The 23,953-nt window shown below is 42.2% G+C and overlaps 1 protein-coding gene across 19 annotated transcripts in view; it reads left to right on the top strand.

The window, feature by feature from the left end:
- nav3 (neuron navigator 3) overlaps positions 1-23,953 on the top strand; it is a 529,271-nt gene that overhangs the window by 486,282 nt on the left and 19,036 nt on the right. For 13 of the 19 annotated variants that reach the window (XM_070549274.1, XM_070549267.1, XM_070549264.1 and 10 more), the window contains 16 exons: positions 1,091-1,214; positions 2,341-2,647; positions 2,870-3,608; positions 5,461-5,886; positions 6,452-6,493; positions 8,390-8,547; positions 8,685-8,879; positions 9,053-9,105; positions 9,807-9,830; positions 10,869-10,892; positions 11,048-11,125; positions 15,845-15,928; positions 16,706-16,817; positions 17,039-17,163; positions 19,724-19,747; positions 20,133-20,299. In XM_070549274.1, the coding sequence (XP_070405375.1) occupies positions 1,091-1,214; positions 2,341-2,647; positions 2,870-3,608; positions 5,461-5,886; positions 6,452-6,493; positions 8,390-8,547; positions 8,685-8,879; positions 9,053-9,105; positions 9,807-9,830; positions 10,869-10,892; positions 11,048-11,125; positions 15,845-15,928; positions 16,706-16,817; positions 17,039-17,163; positions 19,724-19,747; positions 20,133-20,299 (2,682 nt within the window). The remainder of the gene's footprint in view (positions 1-1,090; positions 1,215-2,340; positions 2,648-2,869; positions 3,609-5,460; positions 5,887-6,451; positions 6,494-8,389; positions 8,548-8,684; positions 8,880-9,052; positions 9,106-9,806; positions 9,831-10,868; positions 10,893-11,047; positions 11,126-15,844; positions 15,929-16,705; positions 16,818-17,038; positions 17,164-19,723; positions 19,748-20,132; positions 20,300-23,953) is intronic. The other 6 variants (XM_070549298.1, XM_070549251.1, XM_070549258.1 and 3 more) reach the window with 5 other exon arrangements.

Here is a 23,953-nt window from a genome sequence, read left to right as displayed (position 1 = left end):
AGTCCGGTTTATTAGGCATGCTAAAGGTGGGTTTCTATCACAGCCTTGTCCAAAAGGAAAACAAACTTGAAATGTTGCCATGGAAATCAAATCAGCTCACAAATCAATAGAACGGCACAGCTGAGATTAAAACCCGCAACCTTCTTCCTGCAAGGCGTCCTAGCTACCAACCATGAAGTCCTCCTGAAGTCCCCAAAGTACAGAATATATCACAATTATTAAACACCATGGGGTGTTTTTATAAAACAGATTATTCTGGAATATTTTTGAAGAGTTATCGAACAATAGATACTATTTGTTATTAGAATATTTTAGAACATTTTATATTTGAGAATCTGCCTCATTGTCATCTTCCTCCTGTTCATCATCATCACTGATGGCGAGATTGGTTGGCACATGAACTGTCTTCCTCCATTTACCAGAGAAAGCTTAGCTTAAAACTACAAAATATGTTCAATACAATAATTGTTATTATTACTGTTACCATGAATATTAAGATTATTTCTAAAAATGTCGGTAAAAATGTTTGGAGACTGAGCAGTTTTCTGGTTCTGCATCATTCATGATGTGAGTGGACATTGGCCCTATAAAGGGTTAACTCTGATCTGATGATGATCACCTCTAGAGGTCGACTGATATGGGTTATTTTAGGGCCGATGCTAATACCGAATTTTAAAGAATTTTGTTGCCGATGGCCGATATCTAAAGCCGATCATTAAGGCTGATATTTACATTTTAGCAGCACATTGATTGTGAATGACAACTGAACACTCACTGTGTGCAATATAAATTAAATAAGTCAATACATTTCTTTCAATCTATACAAAACCTGCTGATTTTAGAAGCATTAATGTCAGTATATCGGTATCGGCAAATATCGGTTGTCGGCCATAACAGTGATCTTAATATCGAACATCGGTATCGGTCCAGAAATTTCATATCAGTGCATCACTATCATAAAGCATTGATTTGTGTAGCTGATGATTTCTACTGCTCAGGAAAATAATGCATCAGACTTAATGATCACCTTTAATCCAGTGAGCTCTGGTTTTACTAAAATCCTTCTATGTTTACTTGTTTCCGCCTGCAGTTGGGATGACAGCAGCTCAGTGAGCAGCGGCCTCAGCGACACGTTGGACAACATCAGCACCGATGATCTGAACACACCCGCTTATTCCGCCGCAAGCTCGTCACGCAAAGCTAAGGGAGCGCAGGTGAGGACACAAAACACTGACAGTGGCACGACTGTTGGTTTAGTTTCAAACCAATTTTAACTGCAGGAACAATACTCAGATCTCGTCTGGGGTCCTTTGCTTTTTTTCTGCCAAGTGTCTTTGGCTCCTCATGAAACACTCAACAGACTGGGCTCTTAAGAGTCTCCAGTGTTGCTAGGGAGACTGGCCATCTGTTAAGGTGGGCCGATTATCATTGTTCTGTGTATTTGTGTGGGCTTGTTTGTATGCAGCCCAAAATGAAGATCTGCACATAGATAGCCAAAGATAGCTACAGCTTCATCACCACCAGCAGACACCTTGTATCTCATATTATTAACTTTTCAGGAAATGGGGAAAAAATATCTTTCTTTTCCATTAAATAAACTCTGTGTGGTCACAAATCAATGTCTCTTTTTGACACCTTCCTCGTGGATTCTCACTCATTTAGCTGATTTATACAAAAATACTGTATGCCACACAGTTTTTGTCCTTCTAGTTAATTTATTTTAATCTAATTAACTACTTTTAAAACTAATTTTGTTGCTGCTGGTGATGTTTCTCAGTCATCTAGGTCATGGTAATCCTTATAGGTCTGAAAGAATGTCACTGAACTTCTTTGGTCCTAGTTTTGATGTTATTTTTAAAAATCTATCTTTGCATTCTGTGTCCCATAACTAATGAATAACTGTTCTTTAACTCATTCACTGCCATTGACGACAAAAGTCGTCATTTTAAATCCAAATTTTGAACATTGCTGGCAGCAAAGGGCTTTACTGATCAGGAAATGTCTGGAAGTGAATGAGTTAATAAACACGAATGTAATGAACACATGCGCCATAAACACTGAACAAAGGCGCAATGAACATGCTTAAAAAACTATTAACTCATTCACTGCCATTGACGACAAAAGTCGTCATTTTAAATCCAAATTTTGAACATTGCTGGCAGCAAAGGGATTTACTACCCAGGAACGTCTGGCAGTGAATGAGTTAAAAGTTATCAGCAGGCAGCTTTAAATCTGCGTTTGAACCTTTAGAAAGGTTTTCTGCTCATAAGACAAACAGGCTTTTAAAAGCCTGAGCCTGCAGCGGTAGACTAATCAGTGCACATGAACTTTGTTCCTCAGTCCCAGAAAGGAAGCCGTTCTAAGCATGCTGAACCAGAGGTGAGCAGCAGCTGGGTCGGAGCAGAAGACCTGAAGAAAGTGGAGGAGGAGCTGGAAGCAAGCATGGATCCTGGCAGCGGCTCGTCCCGTTGGAAACCTTCATCTTCAGCTTCCTCCCAAAATCAGAGCCAGTATGAGGATACTGGTCAGAAAGCAGCTGCACTGGCTCAGATGTCTCAGACAGGCTCATGGAGAAGGGGCATGACGGCCCAGGTGGGGATTACACCACCCAGGACCAAAGGGACCACTGCGGCTCTCAAAACACCTGGTGGGACATGAAACACGCTGATCTAGAGATGTTCTCAAGAAAATTGCCCGTAATTAGAAAAAATACATAGTTTTTTGGTATCTACGGATAGTAAAACTAAATTCTCACACTAAAAAGGAGTTTTGAGGTATTCTAGTGTTTCCTAAACTGCTGTTTAGAAAATAAAACTCCTGTTTCATGAGCCTGCTGAGGATAAAGCCTTCTTTTTGTATTTGTATGCAGGCAAAACTGATGATGCTAAAGCCTCAGAAAAAGTCAAAATACCATCCAAGAGTTCAGCTGGCATCCAGCGCTCGCCATCGGATGCTGGGAGAAGTAGCGGGGATGAAGGCAAGAAACCTCCCACGGGCATCGTTCGCCCACCCACCACTGGCTCGTTTGGATACAAGAAGATCCCTGGTACCACTGGAACCCTGATTACGTCCAGTGGTGCAACACTCACTGGTGGCTCTGCCACCCTGGGCAAGGCACCAAAGTCCTCAGCTGCACTCAGCAAAGGCACATGCATCAGCGGTGTGCGGAAGACCAGCCTGGACGGCTCTCAGCCTCAGGACGATGGGATTCTGCTCAGCTGCAGCAACTCCAAAGTGACTCTGCAGTACCGCTCCCTTCCCAGACCGGCCAAATCCTCCAGCGGGGCGGCATCAGGGCGTAGCGGGCATCGCTCCAGCTCTAGCAGCATCGACTCAAATGTCAGCGGGAAGTCGACGGCTGTGGCAGCAACGCAGACAGGTGCCAAACGGAGGGACGGGAGGGTGGGCTCCGAATGCTCCAGCACCAGCCCCAGCCCCATCACCATCAACCAGACAGACAAAGAGAAAGTAGGGGGGTCAGATCAAGACCCAGCAGCTGGACTGTCCACCTCTCCAAAATCCAGCCCCACCTCCAGTTCAGCAGGCCAGTCGGGTCTCCGACAGCCAGGCTCCAAATACCCCGACATTGCTTCTCCCACCTTTCGCAGGTCAGTAGCAAGTCACACCTACTGCCCACCGCGTGTCTTTGTCCCCCTCCACATGTGTTTTTATGAGAATCAATAATTTTATCATGTTTTATTTTTTTCACTAATGATTGGCTCTTACAGCACTGTTAGCCTGCAGGAACTAACTCCCGTCTTCTCAAGATGGCTGCAAGACATGCCTTTTAGCATTTATGTCTAGTTTCACTTCTTCAGGAAGCGGTTTCCCTCATGTAGGCTCTTCCCAGGCTTGTGTAGGCGGAAGAAAATAAGTAATTTAAGCATTATCCTTTTCCTTTATTTTATTTGGGTGCACAATGAGAAGAATGGCCACCTGATTAAAGCTGGTTTCTGCCAGTCAGGCGAGTCCAAACAGCCATGTCAGCCTGCTAGTTTCGTGCATGACTTTAAGCATCTCCTTCTTGAACAGCTCATCTTTATATTTTCTAAACATCGTGAAATGACAGACATGAACAGAGCGGCAGGCTGTCCAGGCATACAAAACCAACAAGGTCAGATGTCTTGATGTACTGATAGTCAAGCATCCCTGTGGAGGAGTTATGTACCTCTCATCTTTGCAGAATAGTTTGACTTTAGTTACAGTGGAGGGTTTTTCAGCATGAACGGCCTGTTTAAGGTCAAAGGTCACACATTCTCTTTCAGGATTATCTGCTAGAGAACAGAACTCTTGGTTGCATCGGTTACAGCAGCACAGCTTTAATTATATTGTGTTGGTATGGTTAGTGATAGTTTTAAAGCAGAAGGCGACACACGCCTTCCAGAAAGTCCAACCTGCTTTGTCCACAGATCATTTTCCCTCAAGTCTCCGAGATTGTCCAGATGTTTTTGGCTTAGATTGTTCATGTGCTTTTTCAAGGCTTTATGCCACAGGTGTGGCAGTAATCAGGCTTGGGTGCAGCTAGGGAACCATCTGTACAGGGTCGGCCCGGGCCGGGTAGCCCCAGTCGGCCCCAGCCTGGCCCGGTTGATTCCACACATCCTTGCCTTAAGCCCATGTGGGCTGATTCTACCCACCAATCAGAGGCTTGCTCTAATGGAAGGTGTGAATTTGCTGTCAGCAGTGGGTGTGTTGGCCCTGGTCGGCCTGAAGCAGACCCCCTCGAGAAGAGGGCTGAGAATGAGCCTTGGTTGGCCCGGAAAAATACCAGACCACCCAGATATGTAAACAACCTACGCTACCCGACCCGGTACAGATGGGAATGGCCCACAAACGCAGCTTTTAAAATCGTTCATCAGAATTAATTCACGAAGGAAGATTACATTTTCACATGGACCAGGAGACATTTTAAAAGAAAAAATAATCTAAAAAATGCTTTTGAATGACTTTGTTAATCTGGTCTGATGTTGACATTGGTTTGATCTGAAATATTTAAATAACAAAGCAGAAGACATCAGAATGGATGCAAACAAGTTTTACTGCGTATGAAACAGCTCATACTAAAGCAAACACGCAGGTACCACTTCATGTCAACAGGTGGCAGTTGTGCCAAGTTGTGGGATCCCATTTACATCTTCCTAAAATCAATTCCACATATTTAAATGACAAGTAACACAAATAAATGTATATTTATATGATTTCAGTCCAGTTCCAGTTTAAAATGCTGTGTAGTCTCCTGTCAAACTAGTCTCTTACGTTAGCTGAAGCGCAGGGTTAACACTGCTCAGACAGTAATAAAAGCTGCTCATTGTCACGTGTTAACAAACTAGACCAGTGGAATGATGTTTATGTAATCATCTTTCTCAGTATATAACAAGGTACTACAGCATGGAGCTTGCTGATGCTCATCATACTTTGAGCGTTTCTAAATGACTGCACCCACCTCTCTAATCCCCCCAGATTGTTTGGCACCAAAGCTAGCAGCAAGGCCAGCTCTCCGGGCACGCCCGACTCTGGCAAGTGCCCATCATTACTGGGCAGCCCCCACGGCACACTGGCGAGGCAGGCCAGCCTGGACTCCCCCTCCTCTGGCACAGGGAGCCTGGGCAGCGCTGGCGGCCTGAGTGGAGGCAGCAGCCCGTTGTACGGTAAAACCCCAGACCTGTGCACTGACTCCCTGGCTTCCAGCCCGGCCTCTGGCCTCTCCCTGCCCTCCAACGCTCGCCCCTGGCCTGCCTGTAGCTCATCAGCCGGCAGCAAGGACACACTGAGCTGCCAAAGCATGACCAGTCTGCACACCAGCTCTGAGTCCATTGATATGCCACTGGGCCACCATGGGCCTAAGGTCACGCGAACCGGCAGCGTCAAGTCCACCCTGTCTGAGGGGTGAGTACGCTGGAATACGATTAAGAAGAATCGTATTCATTGTTTCATTTGACAACTGAGACAAAAGATTTAGCCTTCCTGCTTTAATTTGCAGCCAAAGCAAAAGAAGCTTTAATAAAAGTCGTGATTAAAGTCATTCTCCATCAAACACAATCTTTCTTTCTAACTTTGGTTTTTCCACAAAAAGCAACAAATTGATGCAAAAGCAAACACACATTCCCATGAGAAGTCTGTAAAAGTGTGTTCATTGTTTCGTTCACACACTGTGCATGTACTATATCACCACACCGTACACACACACACAGTTATGTTCCTCTTATGTCTCAAAAATGAAACAATATCATTAAATAAATGCTTGTGTTTTTGTTTAGTTAGCTGTTCTGAAAAGTAATGTTCTCTTCATTGTGTTGTCTTTGTGTGAAAAGTCAACTTTGTGTGTGTGTGCGTGCGTGCGTGCGTGCGTGCGTGCGTGTGTGTGTGTGCGTGCGTGCGTGCGTGTGTGCGTGCCACACAAAGCAGGTGTTTTTTGTGTTCATCTAATCGCCTCATCCTTTGTTTTTAACAGCATGCCCCTCGACAGAAACACGCTCCCCAAAAAGGGACTGAGGTACAGAACATTTATAAATAGATCCCAGTTACTCCTCTGTGTCCGCTCGTATAGATCATGAGCACACGCATGTCTAGCACTCTGGCCATACTGCACACGAAACAATCCTTAAAGGTTATTCCTAACCAGACATCCCCAGAGCTGCAGGAAACAAGAAATGTGCACCAAATACGTATTTGTTCTTGCTAAACTAGAATCATTATGAGCAAGAAGGCAGTGAGAGAGATTAGCTAAATAGGATGAAAGTTCTAGAGTTTAAATTATTTGTTGTGATAGATTTTATTGGTTATGGGTACACGCTGTTTAAAGGTACAATAAGTAAAAGGAGGTTGCACTGAAACAGATTTCCTTCTCCGTTGGCTGGGGGGTTGTCAGATCATCTTCTTTTAGCTTGTTTCACACTCTGAGCCCACAAAGTCTGCACTGTGCTAACACTACAGCACTGGAATCTGTAATTCAACACCAGCAGGTAAAAAGCTCCAGAGTGAAAGAACCAAAGCCAGTAAACAAGAGCAAACCAGAAGTTAGTTCTTGTACCCCCTAAGAAGCCATGGTATCTGTTTTACTCTCATATCAAGTGAACCAGGCTGGAGGCTAACATTGAGCTAACAATGCTAACAGTGAGTTAGAAACAGTCAGCTGTAGAAATATATCAAGCTATCTTTTCCATTTACCAGCAGCTTGTATTTATCTGCTTATCACCTAACTGTGTAAGACTCGCCTCCACTCGTCATCTAGAATCTTCTGGCACCGATCCATAACTGGCAACAGCCATGAAACTCACAGAACGGAAGGGGTGAGAATCACTCCTATAAAGTTGACTGCAGTGCCCAAATTGGACCACAAGATGTCATTGTTACTTCATTTTCACATCTTACACCTTTAAAGTCAAAAGCCATCAGATAATAACATGCAATAGCTTTGCCAACGAATGATCTAAACCTCTCAACCGCATCTTGACCGAAAGACGAATGACGAAAGTGAATGCTTTTAAACTCAACCTGCAGAAAAGAAGAACACATTGTTTACAGAGGCGAAGCCTTTGGAAGGAGCTGCTCCTCAGTTCTATAATAATGCTGCTGTTGAGTTTAATGGGACCTGCTGGTTCCAAACACTTCTGCAGGGAACGCCTTTGGTGCATGTTGTTTTTAAACCTCTGTGCACTCTTCCTGTTGGATGTGTCGTTCAGCCGAGACAGCTGATGGTCATCTGATCACTTGTCAAACGTGCCAAACAGGATTTCTTTAGTAACCTCTCTCTTTAGTTCTGTACACTAAATAAGATGTTTGCTTTGTTTTTTTGCACCGAGTCAGACGTCCTGGATGTTTTAGTCTGTTATATTTCTGCTTTAGCGAGGGACGAATGCTGCAGTGTCACACCAAGCGGTGCGTTCCCTGACACCCATTTGCCGGTCGAATAGAGTTGGAAGCTCAGGCAGATGATGAGAGTAGGGTCGGATGTGACAAGCGTTGTAATTGGGGTGTTGGCAGTGGGCTGCTGCTGAAAAGGGACGAGTGCAAACTCAATTATCATCCTCAGAGGATTAAATATGGCCGATTGTCGCGTTTGTGATAAGGAGGCTTTCTGCTGAGCTTCTGTAGAGCTTGGGAGAGACAGCTGAATGGTAGAGTGTGTGTTTGGATTAGTTATTAGTTTGAAAGAGTTTGGCCACTTTTAATCAACTTCCTGTTTTGTACTACTGATCAAAAGGATTCCGAGAACCAAACACATTTGCTGTGCAAAACTTGTTGAGCATGTTCTTGTAAATTCTTGATTCTATGTAGATGAATGCATGAGCACATCTGGGTGATGTAACTGCATGTTTTTCTGCCACCGAGCCTAACATCACCACACAGCTTCACTATTAAAGCCTTTGAACGTCTCCCTTGTTTCTAGGTACCCACCATCCTCTAGGCAAACATCCCACGAGGAAGGGAAGGAGTGGTTGAGATCCCACTCCACAGGAGGCCTTCAGGACACCGGCAGCCAGTCTCCACTGTCCCCCCCAGGAGCTTCTTCTACCACTACAGGAAAATACCACTACTCCAACCTATGTTAGTCTGCAAGACTGAACTTTTTAATCAGGACATTTTTGTAGAAACATAAATGTAACAAAGCTGTGTTTGCATCAAACCAAGTCGATTATATTTTGTATTTTTCTTGATGGCATTGTTTATCTCGCTCTGCACAGTGAGCCCAACCAACATCAGCCAGTATAACCTGCCTCCGAACAGCAGCAGCATGAGTCGCTCCAACAGCATCCCTGCCCAGGACTCCTTTGACCTGTACGGCGAGGGTCACCCACTGGGGGGCAGCGCCACCTCCCTGGAGGAACGACCTCGGGCCATTAGCCGCTCGGGTTCCTTCAGAGACAGCACCGATGAAGGTAAGATTACATCATCCCTGGGACTAGTTCACATCAAATGACTGAATAACTAATGCACCTTTAAGCAAATGTAAAATTGGCCAAAATGATTTCGTTTATTTTTATTTTTTATTTTTTTTACCTGTTTCACATTCAGGTATTTCAACAAATGAATCTTTGTTTTTGCCTCACAGTTCATGGTTCTTCCTTGTCTCTGGTCTCCAGCACATCATCACTGTACTCAGCGGTAAGTCACCCAGCCAGGGGTAGGGTGGGAGCAGGGGGAAGCAATGGAATATGAAAACTGATGTCAGATAATCATCTTACTATAGTTTTCCTGGAGACTGAACAAAGGAGCCTCCTGTGTGTGTGTGTGTGTGTGTGTGTGTGTGTGTGTGTGTGTGTGTGTGTGTGTGTGTGTGTGTGTGTGTGTGTGTGTGTGTGTGTGTGTGTGTGTGTGTGTGTGTGTGTGTGTGTGTGGCGGCTGCTGCTGTTATATTCTTTAATTTGTCTGGGAATTAAATGAGCTTAAACAGTGACCAATAGCAGCCTTCCACATCTGGATGGTTAGGCAACAGAACCAGTGAACAGAACATATGGATCAGTTTCGCCTATCCAGCCTATTCATCCTTCTTCCTTCAGGCAAAAGGATGAACAGAGTCCAGACAACTAAGCTGACTCATCCTGAGGCTGTAAGGCGCATGGTCTCTGACCCTCGTCTCCACCACAGTATCATTTTAAATGACATAAACCTGCACTTGTATCACCCCTTTCTGAGTCAAAGGACTCCAAAGTGCTTTACACTACAGTGACTCGTTCATGCATTCACACACGGATGACAGTGGGCCACATTGTAGCCACACTGACAGAGGCATTTTGTAAAAGCTCGTAAAACTTTTCTTTTTATTTTTGAAGTATTTTTCTTCTATTTTTGTATTTATTTTACAGACGGAGGAAAAAGCTCACTCAGAGGTAAGGATGCCTAATACCGCATGCATTTCTGTGTCTAAACACTCCCTCTTAGCACTTTTCTACTGCCCTTTCATAAATGGCTCATCAGAACAAGGGGAGAGTGCCTCCTAGGCTAACCTAACTTAGCTTTTGACTTGTTGTAACTGATATTTTCTTCATAAAATATTAATGCAAATATGTCAAAGGCACTTGTCTTTTAAAGTCTACTAGTAATGTTTTGTGTCTGAATGTCTTTGTTTGCATGCTTTTCTGCTGCACAGCATCTGTAGCCTCCATCTTATGTGGATTGCATCACACACATCAAACTGAGTCTGAGAAAAATGCACAAAGATTATTGATTAAATTGTTTAATTTAGCAAGAAACTGTTTAACTCTATGTTGCATTGCTTTTTTTATACAGTGGTTTTCATAACTAACTTAAAACGCATCCAGACGTTTGGCTCTTTTCTGGTCTTGTTTAGTAACTTTGTTCCATTTTCTTTATGATCTTTGACTTTCTACATTTATTTTATATTGTAATTGTTTGTTTGTTGTTTTTCCCTGTCTAAGTCAGGATTGGGTCAAACAGTAACAGCAAATAACCTGACATATTAGTGAAGCTTTGAACAAGTCAAGCTCCAATGTAATTAAATAAATTGGTTGTATTTTTTCTGACATTAATAGATGTTAATAGTGTCTGAAATGGCTTTTAACCTGAGTTAAAATGAAACAAAAGAATTGCTAAATATAGCCAACTATCTATTCTTAAATCAGTAAAAATACTGAAACCCAAAGGAAAATGTCTCTAGTTTGACTCTTTAGTGAACCTAAATATGAATTATGTGTCCAAATATTAAATCTAGCACCTGTTTCAAACCACAGCCTCTGCTCTTTCACCTTAGATATGAAATAATCTCAGGAAATTGCTAATACTATTGAGCCCGGACTGAAATCCTCTCCTCTCTGCTTTGCTGTTCTGTATCTGATGCTGTCACTTCGTGTTTTTTGATGGAAGCGTGCAACATAGTGTTAATTATGACTCTTTTCTTTTCAATCAAGGGCCAAACAGTCCAAAATTCCACGGTAATCCCCCACGTTTTGTTTTTACACCTCACACCAATGTCTTCACCATTTTAGCTGCACAGTTCATTTTCCCCCAGTAAAGTTATCAGCATTAGAGTTACATGTTAGCTTCACTTTCTATGATAATTTACTCCTGCTCTCCCCTCCGCCACCAGCAAATCAGAAAACTGCGACGGGAGCTGGATGCCTCTCAGGAGAAGGTGGCGACCCTCACGTCTCAGCTGGCTGCCAATGTGAGTTTGTTTTCTTCAAAAGTCGCAGCTAAACAGCCGGCTCATTTGCATGAGAACCTGCAGTCAGAGAGCACAACCTGAATCAGCTCTGGATGGAATAAAAAACTCTGCAACAGCCTCACGCGCCTTTTCCCTGCGCTTGAAGCCACCACATGTGCATTTATGATTTTGCAAGTTTGATTTTGTGGGTGTGTGTTCTTATCCCTGGGTTGTCTCTTTGTTGGTTTAAGCAACAAAAGTCTCTCTTAAGTCCTTCTAGGCAAATAGACTGAAATAGAAATAAAAAGGAAAAGGGAACGGGGAGCTGATAAGTGAATGTAGACTCCACTGTGTGGGTGAAACTGTGACACCCAGAGACCTAAAATCCATCAACAAAGACTTTCTGCTGAGATACATTTAGATCAGCAGACTCTAGCATCTGAGCGTGGCCTCCACCTTCAGAGCCAAACACCTGATAACGTGTGGGAGCAGACAAGGTCTCCGCTTAAGAAAACTTTTCATCAGAAAGTTGTGCAGAGCTGTAACTGAAGACAGAATGGAGCGATAAAGTCAATAAACCAGGAGACACAACGTCATGCAATAGTCGGGCAGCAACAAATCTGTGTGGAATGATCCATGGAATTAGTCTAAAGTTCTTCAGCTGGGAAGTTTTATTATCAGACGTGGGTAGTTACATTTACTCACATAGAGAGTAACCTAAAAATAAATCCTACATCCAGGAGTAGTTTTACTGCATTGTACTTTTGACTTTCATTTGATGAATATCGGTATGTAATAGTGCTACACTACTTCAGTAATTATTAGCTTTTTCATTAGCGTGTTTCAACCAGAGATACACCAGACACACACTTAATGGTCAACATCACTGAAAAACTGTTTTTTGAATTATTATTTCTGATTATAATTGGTCACTCAGATTTTTTCATGCAGGCTGAACATGAAAATAGTCTCCTACATCTATGTGCATTAGCTTCTGATAGGAAATAGAGTGTGAAACTCTAGGATTTGAAAAGATGTATGTCACATTGTCATTTAACTTTCATGGACTCACCCATCTTGACTCAAGACGGGGAAGGTTGTTGGTTTAAGCGTCCAGGAAACAGCTGAGAACTTCTCAACTAGTAGCAGCTAAATGTTAGCATTAGCAACTCCACCACACAGCAGAACTCCTTCAGACTTGTGTTATTGTTTGCGATAAAACATCCACGTTGCAAAGCAAACAGAGTCAGTGGTAGAGTCGTGTTGCTGTTAGCCAATCAGAGGTAAGATGTCCAAATATCTCCGTGGCTCAATGGCATTGACACACATTGATCTATGCTGATGGGTGGGTGTTGCATGTTTTCAATCCCAACTGTGGGAGCTGGGCTGGATTTTTAACCATTTTTAATTGGGTTTCATAGCTGTTTGTTTTAGTCCATGTATATTTTTTTAAATATTTTTATGTGTAAATTGTTGCATCTACGATTGTGTATGATGGTGTAACAGCACTTTGTGACCCTTGGGTCATGTGAAGACTCTATATAAATAAAGTTGAACATGAATGTGTAATATCAGCAAATAATCATCCAAATCCTGCCATGTCCAGCCACTTTCTCCTCCAGCTGACTTACCTGTCCTCAAACAGGCGCACCAGAGCTTTTTTTTCCCATACGCCAGTTTCTTTTACACTTCCTAAGGAAGTTTACACACATCTAGACAAAGGCTCAGTTTAGATTATTACATTTATTAGAATTTCTAACAGAATCTGCACTGTTAACTCTGGAAAAAAGTATGGTTAAGTAAGAAAGTGGAAGCATATAAATTCTACTGTGAAGTAAAATGTTGCAAAAATTGACTCAAGCTGCATAATTTAAAGAATAGCAATTAAAGTTTAACAAAAAATTATCTTTTCTCGCTAAAACATGTGCAAACACACGCAAAACCCTGTTTGTGCTAACCAGCCGTGAATCCAGGGGGATTTGAAAGGAAAGCCTACTTGGCATTGTTTCATGTCGTATCTACATGACAGCATGGTGGGCTGCAGCTGCTGCTGCTGTAAGCTAGGCTTACCCTCCCAGTGCAGAGTGTAAACCTGCTGTCCACCTACAGTCCCTACGGGGACAGCACGCTCTGTTGTTGGCTTCACTCAAACATGTGGAAAGATGTGAAACTCAAACACTGACACAACTTTTGATGGTTTACCTAAAGTTGAATTCTTATTCAACTGACACCAGTCAGTGACTCGATGCAACCTGCTGGGTTCCTCATATAGGAAACTATTTACTGATTGGCTAAATGAACTGACCTGTATTAGAATATTTGCTGTGTGAAGTGCCTTGAGACGACTCTTGTCGTGATTTGGCGCTATGTAAATAAACTTTAACTGAATTGAATTTGGAAAAAAGTCTCAACTTTTTCAACAGTTCCAGTGTAAATATCCTCAAAATGTATGAATAAATCAATAAATGCTAGTTAGCAACTATTAAAAGCACTAATTGATATTTACACTGTAAATATGAACAACCGCACTGAGCTCACCGAAGTTTTCGGATCACTTTGTTACATTTTAATCTAAACTACAAGGTTATGTCTACATGTTTAAACATGAATCCAAACAGTAAAAATTTAAATCCATAAATCCAACTCTAGAATGATTAAAATCAAATCTAAAAATATAAAGTTTAATTTAAAAAAAAGTCATAATCAAATCTAAATATGAAGAGGTAAGTGGCTCATAACCGAAGGGTTGTGGGATCGAGTTCAGCTCAGTCTGTCACAGTCGTTATGTCCTTGAGCAAGACACTTCACCCTGCTTACCTGCTGGTGGTGATCAGAGGGCCCGGCGGCGCCAATGTTCAGCAGTCTCGTCTCTGTCAGTGCGCCCTAAGGCAGCTGTGGCTACATTGTAGCTCATCACCACCAGTGTGTGAATGTGTGAATGATTGTGTTGTGAAGGACCTTGGGGGGTTGTAGAACCCTATGTGCTACACAACTACCGCTAATTTACCATAAATTTAAAATGTACATCTAAATGTTGAAGTGCACAAAATCTTTAATCCTAAGATTGTGAGTTTGTTTATCGTGTGTGTGTGTGTGTGTGTGTGTGTGTGTGTGTGTGTGTGTGTGTGTGTGTGTGTGTGTGTGTGTGTGTGTGTGTGTGTGTGTGTGTCCCTTTTCACTGGAGGCATTGGGCAGTTTGACAAGGACATCTCCTTTATTGTCCCTTGGTTTGACAACACCCCCCACCCATCCACCCACCCCCATTAACCTTTACTCACAAGATCTGCATTAGGGTCAGAGGAGCGGGCGTGAGCATACTCTGTGCACAGTATCAGAATAAATAAAAACTTTAGATGCTGACCGGTACCTTCTTCTGGGTGGTCAGCTGGGCTGAGGGGTGAGGGGTCAGAGCTCAGCCAGTGTTGGATGGAGATGCAGAGTTCACGGGACATGTTTGAAGAGTTGGCATTTTTAAAGGTCTAGACCTTCCCTGATTCAACCAGGGACACTGAGTGCAAGGGTCAGCTCAGAGTGCTTCTCAGTGTGTGTTTATATCTGGACTTGCAGATCCCTACAGAAGGGCATTTACAATGTTGGTATATTCATTTGTACTAATGATTCATTAACACACATGTGTGTGTTATGGAGTGGAGCATGGATGCTGTGATCTGAACCTGCTGCCCATCTCTCTGTCACACACCAGGCATGACAGGTGTCTCTGGCTCAGGAAGTCAGGATGAGACACAAACACAAGCATAGATCAGCACACATGATCCATATTTACATGAGGCTGTATGAAACATCCAGTCTTAAAGTTGTGGTTCACTCTAAACCAATAAATTTGCATTGGTCTCTAGTAGGAAAGAATGCCTTGTAAGTTGTACTCTGGGTACAAAAAGCTCTGGTGCACCTGTTTCAGCCTCTAGAACATTGCCAGATCAGAGGAGAACTTCAGACAACAGGATTTGGAGTCTTGCTTCCTGATATTTGGACCTCTGATTGGCTAACATCAATGTGACTCCATCATTGACTGTTTACTTTGTAACATGGATGTTTGATCTCCACAAATAACACAAGCCTGGAGGAGTTTTGCCATGTGATGGAGTTGCTAATGCTAACAGTTAGCTTGTACTAGCCGAGATGTTCTCTGCTGTTTCCTGGATGCTAAACCAATAACAGCCATCCCCGTCACGAGTCAGGATGGATGAGTCCATGAAGTGACAGTGTGAGGTCACGCTTTCAGGCTTTTCAAATCTTAGCGTTTCACCGAAGGACCTTCAACGGGTTTGCCATACGAACCATCATGATTCAGATACAGGCAGCTAGAATTTCCCAGACAGAATGAATAAATATTTTATCTAAAACTATCAAAGCAAAAGTGTTTAGCTCACATGACACACCACCTAACTCGTTGCTTTTACATCAGCTGTGTGAAAACGTTCTGTGGTCTGGTGATTCAGTGATAGAAAGAGGTTGGAGTATGGAAAGCCAAAGGGATCCTCAATGCTGCAAGTCAGCTGTGCTAAAAAAAAGCAAAGAAACGCTGCATTTTGTTTGTTTTCCCTGCTTACTCAATATGGAATTGTGCACAACACTACACTTCTGCTAACTAGACATGTGATGAAAACCCAGCAGTCAAACCAAAACAACCGCCATCTAAATAAATAAATAGACATTTATTTTTCTCGTGAGATGTTTCCACAGCAGTTTCACTGTTTTCGTGTCTGTGTTTGTATGCAGGCTCACCTGGTGGCGGCCTTTGAGAAGAGCCTCAGCAACATGACCTGTCGCCTGCAGAGCCTCACCATGACCGCCGAGCAGAAGGTACCGGAGTTTAACTGTGATGCATCGGCTTTAACACAACCCCGAATTGCAGGAGTTGCTTAAAATACAAATCTTTTGCCTCACAGGCAAGCGAGAGAACCCATGTAGAGATTTCAGAATATTCTTCAGCGTTAGGCTTTAAAACACTTTTAAAAGGAGCGTTTTCTCTTATGAAACTCCCCCTACTCTCCGGAGGGGATCAGGAAACCTCGACTGGGGTTGTCACACTGATCACAACGTCTTCAAAGATATTTCCTTATCACAAATTATGAATGTGCCCTTCTGTTCCTATAACGCACAGACCAGACAGCCGAGCAGACCTGGCAGCCTTTTGTTCCTCTATAAGTTATAGCAGACTGGTAGGAGGCCTTTGTCAAACGAGGTCGTTCTAACTTTTAATTAGAGCTGAAACTATCTGCAGCTCTCTGTGGGGTTTGGAGAACACTTCCTCTCTCTTATCAAGTCAGGGTATAAAGCTGTTTTTTATTTATTTATTTTTTTACTCCAAGCAGGTCCTGAACAGAAACTCATATTAAACTCCTCTTCCTCACCTTTTATGAGATTTCATATCCTTCCTCTGAAAGTCATTCCGATGCCAAATTTAGAATTTTGTTCACATTAAAGTAGCTGATTCAGTCTGGCTATTAGTGTTGGTACGTTTGTTTCATTTGGACTACAAAACGGCATTTCTTTAAAAGTGCTTTTTTTGTGTGTGTTCTCTTGTTAATTTGCACTTTCCGTTCTCTCACTTTTGTTTTTTTTTTTCTCTCGTTCCAGGAGTCTGAGTTGGCAGAGTTGAGAGAAACAATAGAGATGCTGAAAACCCAGAACACAGACGCCCAAACCGCCATCCAGGTGGCGCTCAATGGTCCGGACCACCTGCACAAAGGTAGTGAAACCAGCAGGAGGTGCTGGAGCAGGTTCACCTCCAGTTAGTTTCTGAGTGGATGAAGTTTCTAATTTGGCTTCATCCACAAAACAATTATTTCCTCAGACAGATTAATGAGAATTGAGCTAAATAAACCAGAATCCTGCAGAACCCTGAAGAGAAGGTGACACCAACCATCCACGTGTCACACACTGAGGAAGACACCTGTCTGTCTCTTCCAGACCTGAGGATCAGACGACAGCACTCGTCAGAAAGTATGTCCAGTATTAACAGTGCAGCCAGTCACTCCAGTATGGGGAGTCTGGGAAAGGACGCTGAGGATAAAAAGAAGAAGAAAAAGAACTGGGTGAGTGCGCAAATAACATACAGACGTTAGATTTTTTTTAATGAGAAAGGAAACAAATCAGAAAGTTGTCTTGATTTTGTAAATGCAAAAAAACACATGAAGACATTTTAACAGTAAAAGGTGTTGTAGATCAGATTTGTATGTTTTCCTATAAATACATAGTTTACCCACCTAGGATGGATTCATGAAGACTGCTGCTTGTTAAATCACTCAGATCTGCTCAATTCATGAAATTTACTAAAGCTGTTTCTTCCTCTCTGCTTTAATATTCCTGCTGCGACACTTGAGCTGTGGTTATAATATTTTCATGTTTCAGGATGTCTAACCCGTGTGTGGAGCCTCATAACACAGAAATGTCCTAGATAGCTTATAGCTTTGTGCACACATGCAGAAAAAAAAATCAACTTTCTGTATAGTAAGATCTGAAACTGCAAATGATGAAATGAAAATCAATTTAAAACCTTTAAATACAGCCACATGAGACCAGGGAGACTTGGCTCAGAGCCAGATGACTCCTTTTTATTCAAAAATGAAAAAGTGTTTTTATTGTAATGAATTTTTTTAATCCTTTTTGCTCATTGTGATTTATTTTTGCCAGTCTGAGTATTAGTTCCCATTTCCCACTTGACAAGTTCCCAGTCACTGGGTTATGTTCTGATCATTTTATTTAATTCCATTTCGGCTTTCCGTTGTAGGCGTGAGACGAGCACCCAGAGCCGTGTCCAGAACTTTTAAAATGGGGTGGCCCATGTGGGGCACTTGTTTATGCATGGGTGGCACCAATTGTTATGCCTATTTATTTATTTACACAAATCATTTATTTATTTATTTACTTTCTAGTGAATTTTGGAGTTTCACATTGCAAAATCGCCATTTATTTCTATTCATCTTCTAGTTTTGTGGTGGTTAGCAAGTCACTTCGTGTTGCATTACTGCCGCCAACTGGAGTTGAGTGGGACTCTAAATACTATTTATGTGAATATGAAAAAATAATAAATAATAATACTACACACACTATTTTTGGAGTTTATAACTCAAGCCTTTTGTCGACAATGTAAAGTCAATTTAAACTGGAACTTACTAGGGTGGCACCTGGGGTGGCCAATCAGATTCTAAGGGTGGCATGTGCTACCCCAGGCCACTACCTGGACACGTCCCTGCAAGCACCCCTGGTAGGAGCCTGTAATTTCTGAAAGTTGAAGCTGAAAAGTTGCTGCTCAGATGTTACAGAAGTTCTGGTTGAAAATATTTCCCAGAAAATGCTGCAGAGAGCTTTTTAAAGAGCTCTTGATCCCTCGTTACTGCAGCTGGACGTGGAGCTGCACAGACTTCCTTATTTCTTCTCTATGAAGCAATTTTTCCTTCAAACCCTAAATCATTCATGTTCACAAAATCCTAAAAAGTCAAAGCAGAAAGTCCATCTTGTTTAAAAGCGTGTACGGTGATAAATCACTTTGCTGTTCCTCTGCCCTTTCCCGTGTCTTTGCTGCTCACTGTACTGTAGCTGCTCTGTATCTCTGGCTGTTATTTGCTGCAGCCCCCTGAGTCCGACAGAGCATATTAGAAGTTCTGTTGCAGCCAAAAGCAGGGAAAATTAGCCGTTTTTCAGCCTCTGCTGCAAATGCAAAGCCTTTTGAAATAACATCCGAGCTATCGACCTCTGAGTTCAACACCCTGCACCTGCCATGACACATGTGACCTCAAATGTACAGTGAGCCTCATGAATACCATTCAGTTTCTGGTTTGAGTAGTCATGAATAATTTAGCCACATAAATCTGCCTCGGTGCATCATGGGTGTAAGACAGAGTTCAGCTGAGGTTAAGTGAAAGGGGAGTGAAGAGCAGAGAGGTCTGATCCCAGCAGGGTGGCACCAGAAGGACACAGTCACTTTTCTGGTGAAGAACTTTGCACACACATTGAGATAAATAAAAAAAGAAGTGGCCTCTTAATGTTTTTGTAGTAAAAAAAATATATACGTTTTTTATTTATGTTCGTAAAATACCCTTTATTTACTAAAAGGTTCAATATACCTTGGTTTTATTCTCTTTGCAATAAGTTTTAGACCTTTAATGAATTAATAAAAAGTCTACGAATGCAAATTCACAGTGTGACATAGACATGTGAGGACTTTCAAATCCTAGAGTTTCACCATCCTTTTTCTATGAGAAGCTAATGCAGGAGACAGGTGTAGGAGCTTTTCATGTTCAGCCTGCATGAAAAAGTCAGAGTAACCAAATAAAATCTGAAATAATAATTAAATAATTGGTTTTCGGTCACCCACACCTTTAATAAATTATAGTTTCTTTGTGTTTTTATTAATTCAAATACTTTCTGATGAGAAATTTTAGAAAATAGAAAAAAACAATAAAGAAAGGTAAAATTAAGGAAGTAGGTGGAGTTGTGACAGGAACTTGGACAACATCTAACCTGGTTTAAAACGGTAAATTCTGCTGTAGATGAGTGTGAGGCAGCAGGATGTGTGTGTGTGTGTGCGTCCGTGTGTGTGTGTGTGTGTGTGTGTTTGTGTGGCTTAACGTTGGGTGTGTTCTGCGTCTTCAGGTGGCTGATTCCATCCCAGCTCAGGTCAGTGGTCTCCACGGTGTCCTCCGTTTTTGTGCTGTAGTCATTTATCATCGTCACCTCCTTCGCTCTGCTTTCTTTCCTCCTCTGTTCCTGGACCGTCGGCATGGAAACGACAACCATCTTCTTCCTCCTTTGTTTGTCCTCCTGTGTTCATTTCGATTGCCTGTTCATTCCTTATTTTTTGATAATTAAACAGCCTGCCCCTCACCCCCACCCCAGTTCTCTCATCCTGTACTTACAGCCTTGCTTTTTGCTTTTTCTACCTAAAACAGACAGCGGCCATTGCTTGGAATCAGCACGGAGTGACTTCCTGCACTAATGATGTCACCAATGAAAGATGTGTAGTGACACATCCCCATGTGTGTTTGCGTTGTGTGTGTTGCAGCTACGCAGCTCCTTCAAGCAGGCGTTTAGCAAGAAGAAGACCAAATCTCAGTCGGCCCCTGATGAGATGGAGGAGATGACCGACTCTCTGCCCTCTTCACCCAAACTGCAGCATGACAACAGGCAGGGTAGCATCACTACTCTGCGCTCCTCCACTTCCACCACAGAGTGAGTTTCTCAAGCAAACATCTGTACTCTTTCACATACCTGGATAATACTCATAATATTTTCTGGTGCATTGCCTGTTTTGTTATTCCTGTTTTCTTTTAACACATGTCTTTAAAACCCTCCTCCTCCTCTCCTCACTTTTTCCTGCCAAAACTCTCTTCATCCTTTTCTGTAATGTTTCTCTACCTGCTGTAGCAAGTGCATTTGCAATAGCAAGTCCTCCCCTGTTTGGACGGCAAAGACTAAGCAAAACGGTCATGTGGTCTACAAACACAGATCTCGGTAACAGGCACTGACTGGCATGCTCCCTGGGAGGGAGGGAGGGAGGGAGTGAGGGAGTGAGTGAGTGAGTGAGGGAGTGAGTGAGTGAGTGAGTGAGTGAGGGAGGGAGGGAGGGAGTGAGTGAGGGAGTGAGGGAGTGAGAGTGTGAGAGCACTGGGTGGAGTTGGTTTGGCTTTTTTCTTTCATCTCAGTGCTGTAAAATCTCTGACCACAAACTGACCCAGGACCTTGATAGTGTTGAGTTTTTCAGCCATGGATGTGAAGCACTGAGTTGAATAAGCGGTGGAAAGATCAACTCCTACCACCACTGAAGGTTATCGTTATAATGCTCTAAGAATGCAAGCAAGCTCTCTGAAGAGCAGCTCTGCTGTGTGTGGGCTAAAGGAATATTTTTTATTTTAACAAGTCCTCTGTTTTTATTCTAAGGTTTTACACATCAGGACATAATAAAGATGAACTGATCTTTACCAAACACACAACAGATTTCCTCATTACAATGCTGATAAATTCAAACCCAAAAAGTCACATGCAGCTTTTCACGGGATTTAGGTTGTTCAGTGTCAGCTTTTCTCTATAAAAGCCTGAATTTTAGCAGTTTTTTGGTTTGGAGCATACAGGTAAACCATCTACTGGATGAACCATTCACACCGCCACCCATATGTTTCTCAAGAGCTGTGCTGAACCCAGAGGGCGGCTCCCCCAACACCATCTAGGCTCAATCACAAGTCTCGTCACTCCTGAAAAATACAAACTACAAAAATGAGAGCAGGGCTGTGAGGGTGAGCGACACCCATCAAACTCTGAGTCAATGTAGCTATGAGCTAACTTTGCTAACCCAGAGCTAACCAAAGCTAACTGAGGTCAGCGGGCACTTTCAGCCAGAAAATCACGATTGAACGACTCTGCTACCCTCTGTCTTCGAGGCTGTGTCATAAATGGAACCCAGTTTGTATGTTTACTGTGAATCACATGGGTGTGTTTTGTTGCGGCTTATTACGACAGGACCTTTTGGGCGGTGAACGTATGGACATGCTGGAATGTGTACCTGTGAAGACGTGTTAATGAAGCTAAACTCTAAAAGTCAACTCCGACTTTGATCCTTTTACAGGCTGTAACACTAAATGTGAGACAGAGGCTAAGGCCTTCTCTGGAGTTAACAGGGAGGCAAGCCGCTAACTCGAGCGCTGACAGCTCTTCTGACACTTAATGGATGTGTTAAAAAATTCATCCCCTTATGAGTCGTTGGGACAGTAAACTTGACCTATTAAACCTACAATGTTTTCCTGTACCACACTGTAAATATGTTTATTTCTGCTGTGAAGTTGTTTTTTATAATGGGAGTCAATGGGAATTTGCTCTTTTCTGGAGCCAGCACCTAGTGGATAAGACTGCATTTTTCACTGTGGCAGTTTGCCCTTTGTAAACACAAGAAGCAGCATGATTTTGGAGGCATGGTCAGTCTGGGAATGGTCAGGTGCAGTTTTCAAACTATTTTGAGTTTATCATTATAGAATAAAAACAGATGATTCAGAAGTGGAAACCATTTAGGAGAGTTGCTCATCTTTCCATGAGTAGACAGAGATCAGTGGGGAAAAAAACAATTCACAAACAGCTCTCAGCACGGAGGTGGTGCACTGATGGTACAGGCTTGTTCTGACGATGATCCCAAACACAGCAGCAGATCTACAGACTGAAAAAAGAAAAGAAGCATAAAGATGCTGCAATGGACCAGAACCTGGCTGGAACACTGTGGTGTTAGACTAGAGCTGATTAAAAAAAATATATATATATATGTAGCACCTATAGAGGGGACTAGTTTTAGTCAGGTACTAGACATCTACTAGGCTCTATCTACAAAGAGAATTAGGAAAACCATCCGAAAGTTGAACAACGGTGATTTATTGCTTCCACCCAGCATATAAAAAAAATAAATAAAATAAAAAGAGAATGTGTGGTTACAATATTTTTAAAATCAAATACAATACCCAAAATAAGAGAGCTCTTTTTCCCCAAAAAAATAAAAATAAATATAGATGTTGATCTTTAGGATTCAGTTCTTGAGCAACGTTGCTACCCGGGTAGTGTTTGTGTCTTATCTGTAGATCTGTATGGATTTTTCCAGTTCGTGAAGGTTCCTCTGCGAAAGGATGTCTCGGCTGGCCACACCGTTTACACCTGTCCGCAGTCCATCTGGGCTCGGCTCGCCATCACGTCAAGAATGCAGAGTCACTATAAAACCAATCTACATAGAATGCAGAAAGTAAATCATTCTGTTCATTTTTCTATCCCTATGAGACCTCAGATCTAACTTAAAAGAGCATCACTAGTAGTTATCCAACGGTTTAGGAAAACCTTATCAAAACAACTGAAATGCTTAGCTTTAACTTCAAACTGTAATTTGTGTACAGTTTTCCTGCTGTTTAGCAGCAACCTTATGTTAAACATAAATTAATTGAACATCTTATGACTTAATCATATTTATATGATATAACTGCAATATTCATCACTTTTAAAACAATTTTTTATCTTTTTAATCCTTGTAACCTGGTAGATTAAATTAATTGCTTATCAACTTTGTACAAACATTTATTTACTAAAACCAACAGTATAGCCTAACTTAACACGGCTCACAATCAACCGTTGCCGTTCTAACAAATGAATCAGTTGGTATGCAGAGAGCACGAGCCCTCTTGCTACAGTGCTAATTACTCCATTGTAAAAGACTGGAACTAGCGGTAGCCACTAGTGCTAGCATTAGCGTTAGCATTTCTTTTAAACAAATCTCTCACACGTTACGATGATGTGGAGTACATCAAAGCATTTAAAAGATTGGGACAGTGTCCATAAAACTCCCGATTGGTTTTATTTTAAATAAAAGTCAGTAATTTATGCCAAAATAACACATTAGCCGAAAGCTAAGGCAGGCCAACTAACTTTTCACTCACCGGGATCTCCACAAGCTAGCTCTCAACAAACGGTTACTCCCGTTGCTCACAGATGACTCACAAGGTTCCAGCCTGTTCACAGTATATTATAAATAAAATATCCAATAATATTGATTCATACATCACTATTTTCTGCTACTTACTCGCTCCGTTCAGTGCACAGCCACGCATATGCTTGGAGGCGAAAAGTGAGTATGTTGCACGTCTATAGCTCAGGTTTCAGAAGGTGTAACCTGCACCCTGGTGGGCATTTGTGGTATTACAGTTCAGACAACATAAACAGGTTTAGTAGCCCAATACTTCTCATGGGTTACACTCTCCCCCCTTGACTTGGCTTGAGTCCCTTCATGCTCTTGTTGGTGAGTAAGATAGTTGTCATTGTTACTGAATGCATCAAGTGCTTCGTTAAAACTGCCAAGAAAACTTT

The sequence above is a fragment of the Nothobranchius furzeri genome, chromosome 1 (assembly GCF_043380555.1).
Source record: "Nothobranchius furzeri strain GRZ-AD chromosome 1, NfurGRZ-RIMD1, whole genome shotgun sequence".
Lineage (NCBI taxonomy): Eukaryota > Metazoa > Chordata > Actinopteri > Cyprinodontiformes > Nothobranchiidae > Nothobranchius > Nothobranchius furzeri.
The sequence above is the reverse complement of the archived record's forward strand: the minus strand, read 5'-3'. Positions and strand labels throughout refer to the sequence as shown.